The 6,990-nt window shown below is 46.8% G+C and overlaps 1 protein-coding gene across 1 annotated transcript; it reads right to left on the bottom strand.

Annotated features, from left to right (window-relative positions):
* Window positions 1-1,100: 1,100 nt before the first annotated feature.
* DYNLT2 (dynein light chain Tctex-type 2) lies at window positions 1,101-6,925 on the bottom strand. Its single transcript, XM_049831061.1, has 4 exons — window positions 6,779-6,925; window positions 3,871-4,077; window positions 2,868-3,026; window positions 1,101-1,523 (listed from the first exon to the last, which is right to left on the bottom strand). Exons 1-4 carry the CDS (start codon window positions 6,863-6,865, stop codon window positions 1,413-1,415), a joined length of 564 nt encoding a protein of 187 aa, XP_049687018.1. The 5' UTR covers window positions 6,866-6,925; the 3' UTR covers window positions 1,101-1,412.
* Between the last annotated feature and the right edge of the window lie 65 nt (window positions 6,926-6,990).

Below are 6,990 nucleotides of genomic sequence, written 5' to 3'. Positions count from 1 at the left end.
GCGCCGCCGCCGCTGACCGACGCGGGAGCTGGCACCCAGCAGGGCCGGGCCGCTCCGCCGCCAGGCTCCCGTCTCCGGGAACGTCAGCCGGGGACGAGCTACGTTTGTGAACCATCAGCCCCCGCAGGAGGGGTGTACGGGGGGCGGGGGGCGCACTCGCGGGAGGCGGCAGGAGCGCGCTCGCCCCTGCGACGGCGAAGGGGGGGGGGGGGGGGGGGCTCTTACGGCCGGCCCCGCCGCTGCGCGCCGTGTCCCGCTCCCGCCGGTTACGGCCGGGCGAAGGGAGGCGGAGCGCGGCCCTCCCCGCCGGGAGAGACCCTCGGCCCAACGGCGCCGGGGCGGCGCGCGCGCCCCCAGCCCCCCCTACCCCTCCGCCCGCTCGCAGGCGCGCAGCCGGGCTCCGTGGCCGCGCACGGGCCCTCTCTCCGGCGAACAAAGCGCGAAGCCCCTCCCCGGCGGGAGCCCCGGGGGCGCGCCCGGCTGCGGGGGCGCGCACAAGCCGCCGTCCCGGAGCCGGGGCTGCTCCCCGTCCCTCGCCCCTTTGCCCGTAGGCGGCTCCGGGCGGGCCCAGGGGCGGTCAGAAGCATCGGTCCGTGCTCGCAGCCGTCTCTGTTCAGCTCTGCACAATACAACGGGCAACGGAAAAGGCAGCAGCGCTCCACATCCACGGGCGGCCGTTCCAAAAGCAGGCGTCCACGCACTTCGTGGATCTGCCAGAGTCGCCTTTTTCGTAACAGGCTCGTCGCTGCCCTTGCCCATCGCGGCCCCGTTACCGATAACCCCGTGACTGACCCCATCCTTGCTGCCACACCTTGCTGGCTGAAATGACCAAACGCACCCAATGCCGTACTTTGCCGCCTGCCTGAACGCAGCTGACATTTAATGTGAGGTTAAGGCCCACGGAAGCTAATGACCCAACTCGCACTTCATTCCAGGCAAAGGATGGGAAACGTCCACAAGTTTCCAAGCGTGTGAAACACGGCTTTCCTTCCAGCCAGGTTTCTACACGGACTGGCATTTCATCATAGGTACAGCTAGGGAAAAAAAAAACAAACACGGCCTTTTCTTACAAGGAGCAGGATTTTAAGAATACCGATACCTGCAGTTTATTGTAAACATTCGTCAACAACCCTAGGCATGCAACAGACAAGCAACATTCAAAATTTTGCAAAGTTTGGCCTTATACCAGCTGCTTCAACCTCCACAGCAGACGAAGCCCACACCTACTCAGCCATGTACATTTCAAAAGCGATTTTTAACAGAGAAAAAGGAGCAAAATCATCTCAACTGTATGTCAATTTCAATGTACAACAGCATTAGGAAAAAAATTAATACTAAAATAATGACCTTCTGAAAATTTTGGAATATATCAAGTACCATGATGCAGAAAACCAGGTGTGGCTTTTGGAGTATTACTCGTAGTAACAAGCCATTACCAAAGCCAGTGCAATAAATGTTTCAGTTTCACATTGAGCTGAAACCCAAGTGTCTCTCTGAACATCCCAGACCCATCTGCTGGCAACCTAAAGGAAAGAAAAGAAAAAGCTGTTCATAAATCTATATACAGCACAGTTTTTATATTTTTTTTAAAAGAACACATAGCATTACATAAATGCTGATATAATTGCATTACGAGAGCTACAAATAGTAACAACTGCAAAATGACGGTGAAAATGAACAAGTCCTATTCGATGTTAGAATACACATTAGTGCTTCACAGTAAAGCTTCCACCCCGAGACATCCACAAATCTCTACACCAAAAACTCAGTTCCCTCTTGTGTTTGCTTGTTAGCACTTTAGCGTACTACAACAGCACCCCTTCAAAAGCTAGGTGAACAGACATTAGTTTTGGGAACATATACAACTGAGAAGTCATGTCCCCCACTCCTCCACCTCCAGCTTACTCCAGTCTACTTGTGACCATTTACTGGGCACTAAGCGTTTTTGATAAAACTGTTTTCAGAGCTAAAATGCGTGAACTGACTGCTGGAATAAACGTATTCCTCGGGAGAAAAAAGTTAACTGGGACCATTTCAGTAATTCGTTTTAACCTACAGCTCCTCAGTCAAAGTACAACTTCAGAGGCAGCATACTATGAGACAGCACCAGAAAATAAGGTAGACGCAGGCCCCTCACAGACTGGCCTCATTACTGAAGCTGATCACCCTTCAGACATTTTTTCACGTAACCCACTAAAAACAGGAATGGTTTCAACAGGTTTTAGAGCTGATGATGAACACTCCTAAACAGAAGCGCTCTCTGACATTCAGCAAGATACCCAAAAGCGTTCTGAATGCCAACTGGAGCTTGCAATACATGTAAATTTATATACAACGCAGCAAAGTCCAGAATACTTTTCTTTTGGGTGCGCCAAGTTCAGATCAGTAATGTTAATTTGTAGTCCCAGAAGCATGTTTGGTGGCAGCTACAGTTGAAAGTTTCCATCCCTTTCCTTGCCCCCACTCCTTTCCGTGTCACCCCACACTACAACTGCATGGCATTTTGCGCTGAACATGATGACCCCGTTGGAGATCAAAGTACACTGCAAAAAGAAAATTCACTGCAGTCATGCAATCGTACTGGCACAGCACACAGTGGAAATAACCAGTTGACAGGGAAGAGCAGCAAGGGCTGCTTAACACTGTTACCAAACGCAAAAAGATGACAGCCTTCCCAGGGTGAGGCAGAATAACAGCAGTACCTTAAATCGTCACCTGGCATACTACTCCCCATAAAGAACCTAAAGGCTTCAAGACCACCTCAAATTAGTTAAGCTGCTGAATGCACTTGAACACCTTGGAGATAACACACAGTTATGAAAGTTATTTTCAATTTGCGAAAAATAATTAATAATTTGTTTGCTTACATTTATTGCCTGACCTGCCTTTTCCACAATTAGTACTGATACCACGTACTTGTAACGGTCAAAGTCCAATTCCTTCACAGCCTTTAATATTTCTTCTGAGATTGAAGCACACAAGGAAGGACTAGAAACGCCATCATATTTGGCTTGTTGAAGTTTATTCTACCAATCAAAAACAATTTTGAAAGATCTTAGTTTTCACCCTGGTAGTCTTTTGCAAAAAAACTTTTACAGTCATTTTCATAACGAGAACATTAGAAGAACTACTGAGTAAAACAGTCAATATAGATGATGCCCTTACACAGCAAAGGCTGCACTATTTTTACTCTAAAATGTTTTATCTATTTTTGAAAAGTGACAGACAAGTCCAGCCAATCTCCACTTAACAAACAGGAGTGTATTCTTCTCCATCATTTGGGCTCAGTTCACTGGAAAACAGTGATACAAACACCTGTTCCAAATATCCAAGGCATGTCTTCCAGAAGGCAGAATTACAAGAGTTGGTTGTAACTATTCAAGGTATCACTAACAGCTACATATTATCTCAACAGATTGTTCTCCTTGGTTTTTGCTTAATTTTTGTATGTGGCAGTCAGACTGTCAAGGACATCAAGTATATTTCTTGTGCAGGTCATGTGATATTCACAGAACTAATTGAAGGAGTAGAATTCCACAAATTCAACATCAGGATTTTCGGATAACTGGATATTTTGCAGATTAGGGTACTTTGAACTGTGCTACAGCTCAATTTGATTTAGAAATGGGTAAGAGTTTAAGAAGCTTCAGCTCCTTCTTAACAGCACGTGCTCAGTGGTGACCTAGCAGAAGGCTGCCTGCACTTTGCAAACTGGAGCACGTTCACATTACATTTGTGTGCCAAAACTTGAAGTCTGCAAAGACTTATGCGTATGTTTAGTTTATACAACTTGCACTGTTCCGCTAATACAATCTTTGAAGACAAGCTACTTTTGCAATAAAATTAGTCAATTTTAAAAAAATACTATACCATTAGTATTGCTTGAGCTTTGTCTCTTACTAAATAATCCCGAAATTTATTATGTGACTCCAGTCTGTACGTATTAGCATATCTTATCTTCGCCCTATTAGCTTTGAATGACAATAGCTTAGTTTTCATTGAATCACTAAAAGACTCTTCTTCCATTGGAGCCGTACCTAGAGCTTCGTAATTTGATTGTGTCCTTTTTCCTTTCATCTGTGCAAAATTATAAAAAAAGTCCACATCACACCCCAATATTTTAGCATTTAACAGTCTCTAAATAATAATTAACAGTGTACAGTTAAGAGGAAAAAAGCAGTTAGCCTAGGAATACGTTATGAAAAAAACAGAAAAGCTAGAAAATGGGTATCTTTTCTTCTGGCTGTTTTGACACTACCACTGACTGAAAAAGTGAGAACAGTAGTTAACTTTCGCTTAATTTATTTTATTTTCCACCAAAATCCAAATGAAACGATTCTATGTTGATTCTAAGTTTGCATTTAAACTCAGTTGATCAGACACACCATACTAGCATTCTGAATCCACACCATTTTCCAAGTAAAAACACACACAGATACTGACATATGTGTCCAAGTCTGTTAACCACAACTTCAAGCTTTTCATTCAAACAGCCTACACAAAACCCAAAATATATGCTCAGCTCATTTACTGCGCAATTCTACTTGTCCTCATTCCTTGTGAAGCTACTAAACAAATGTCTTATGTATTAATGGCTTAATTTGCTCATTAATTAAAAAAAAAGGGAAAAATACGCTCCAATCTGCAAGCTTAGTAATTTTACTTGGAAATTAACAGTAGTACTTCTTTTTATTTGTCGTCAGAACTCTGAAGGCCCAAGTTTTCTCCCTACCCAGCTTGCATTCTATCATTCTCTTCAACACACGTAACAAAATTTGGCTCTCTATGAATGCCAGCAAGTCTGATGATGCACACAAAAGATGTCCCCTGCTGTCCTCCATGGCTGGCTTAAAACAGAACTGTAAAATGATATCAAGACAGAAAAGCACGTGGAACCAATAAGATCACAACAAATGCTACAGACAGTGGTGTTCCATACCAGCTACCTCCTAACTAACCATGTTCAAGTTTTGCTGACTCTCCCATCCCTTGCTCCACTTCCTGACTACAGCTAGAACTTGGGTGAGAGAAAAATCAATCACCAGTTCCTTCTCAGGAGAGCACAAAAGAGCACAAAAGTGATAAAACACCACAGTGTAAGGCTTACACTGAGAAGTAGAGAAGAAAAAAAAAATCATACACTTATGGATGATATAAAAGTCTAGTGAGAATTATTTGAAAAGATGCCCTGCTCAGGGGCTCACAAATCTTTCAGTCAGAGGAGTTTGAGAATAAAGGAAGGAGTGCAGATTCTTCTCTATGAAATTGTCTACACATTAGCCTTGTCAACACTGTGATATGACCTACGTCATTCCTCTGGTTCCTTACTGTTAGATAATTCTGTTATAAACCAGCGACATTGGCAGCCCTAGTGCAAATCGGCTACAGATGTTTGTTGATACCATGCCAACAATGCAAACTCTGACTAGTACTTACACTACACTAAAAATGCAAGGAGCAAACACATTTGTACTTAGGCCATGGACACTCATTATCTTCTAAGTGAAACTCAGATCTATGAAGACCATAGCCCCTCCCTGCTCATCACAGGTCTCCTAACAGGGTAAAAACCACCTCAAGTGTGCCAGGTGAGCTGATCACATGAGCATCCCAATCCATGTCAGTGGAAATGAGCCTGTGAAAAAGGCCGCAATCCAAACAGCAATTCTTTGCTAACATGGTTCAGCATGCGTCACGCCACTTTCAAGCCTGTACCATTACCAATGGAAGAAAATTCACATCTATAGCACACAACTTCTAACAATGCCGTTACTTACAGGTTTAAGTGCTATTATTAGCGACAGAAGTTTTCATAAGCCTTTCCTCATGTGCAAGAAGCCATTTACTGGTGAGGCAACCAAAAACCTTATTGGTATTTCTACACAAACTGCTAATAAATAAACCTACTTCTGTATTTCACAACACAAATACTGTTGATTGCAAGTTTTAGCGCAATGTTACAATTCCAGTTCTGTACAATATTTGCATCCTTTGTGAAAGAATGTCTCAAAAACACAAGAACTGACTTTGCATTTGACTGTACAAAAGCCTGTTCTTACTCTACTACGTTGGCTTAACCTTGGACATATGGAACTAAGTATGCTGACAGAAGAAAGCTTTTGCCATTTGAAGGAAACGCTGTTTGTTAACGGGTCTGGTAGAACATCCAATAGCTGTTTTAAAGAAAGAGTTCTTGTTTATTTCTTCAAAAGAGGGCACACCCCCTAACCCAGAGGACTTGCAGTAGCACCCCAAGTCGGAAAGCCTGCACCACCAAAGGGAGGAGCACCCTCGCCTCCCTTTTACAAGCCTCTAACAAGCTTTGCCTCCCCACGCCTAAGGCGGCACACTGGCCCGGTACAGCGGGGCCCAGCTATCCCGAACCGGAGGCGAACCCGGTGGCGACAGCGTTTCCCATACAAGTTCTCACAAGATCCCGCTCACCTCTTCACCACACGCCGAGCCCCCACGTCCTTCCAGGCGCCGTACCGTCCTTCCTTAGGACCCAAGCCCCCTCCCTCCCTCCCTCCCTCCCTCCCTCTCTCTCTCCCTCGTCAGCCGAAGGGCCGCAGTCCCGGGCCGCCGCCGCCGCCTCAGGGCGAGGACGACGGCGGAGCGCGAGGCCGCCGCCCTCCCCGCGCGAAGGCCACGCGATCAGGCGCGCGGCGCCGCCGTTGTGGCCGTTACCGCCGCCCTCACCCCCGTTCCCTTTCCCACACAGCCGCCGTCGCCAGCTTAACGACCACCACCGCGACCTCCCGCCCAGGCGGCGGCTCACGCTGTCTTTATCCAACAAGCCCTTGTGCCGCGTTCCTCCCTCCGGGGCGGCAGCAGCGAGCTTCGGCATCTTGCTGCGCTTCTCCATGGCTTTGCGAGCACCCAGCGTCTCTTCCCCCCGAGGAGACGGGACGGGAGGGGCGGCCCCGACCGCACACCCCCTCCTCCCGCCGCCGGCGAGGGGCCCGCGGGCTGAAGCCGCCTTCGCGCCCG

This window comes from Accipiter gentilis, chromosome 28 (assembly GCF_929443795.1).
Source record: "Accipiter gentilis chromosome 28, bAccGen1.1, whole genome shotgun sequence".
Lineage (NCBI taxonomy): Eukaryota > Metazoa > Chordata > Aves > Accipitriformes > Accipitridae > Astur > Astur gentilis.
Note: the sequence above shows the minus strand (reverse complement) of the source record. Positions and strands in the feature narration are given on the sequence as shown.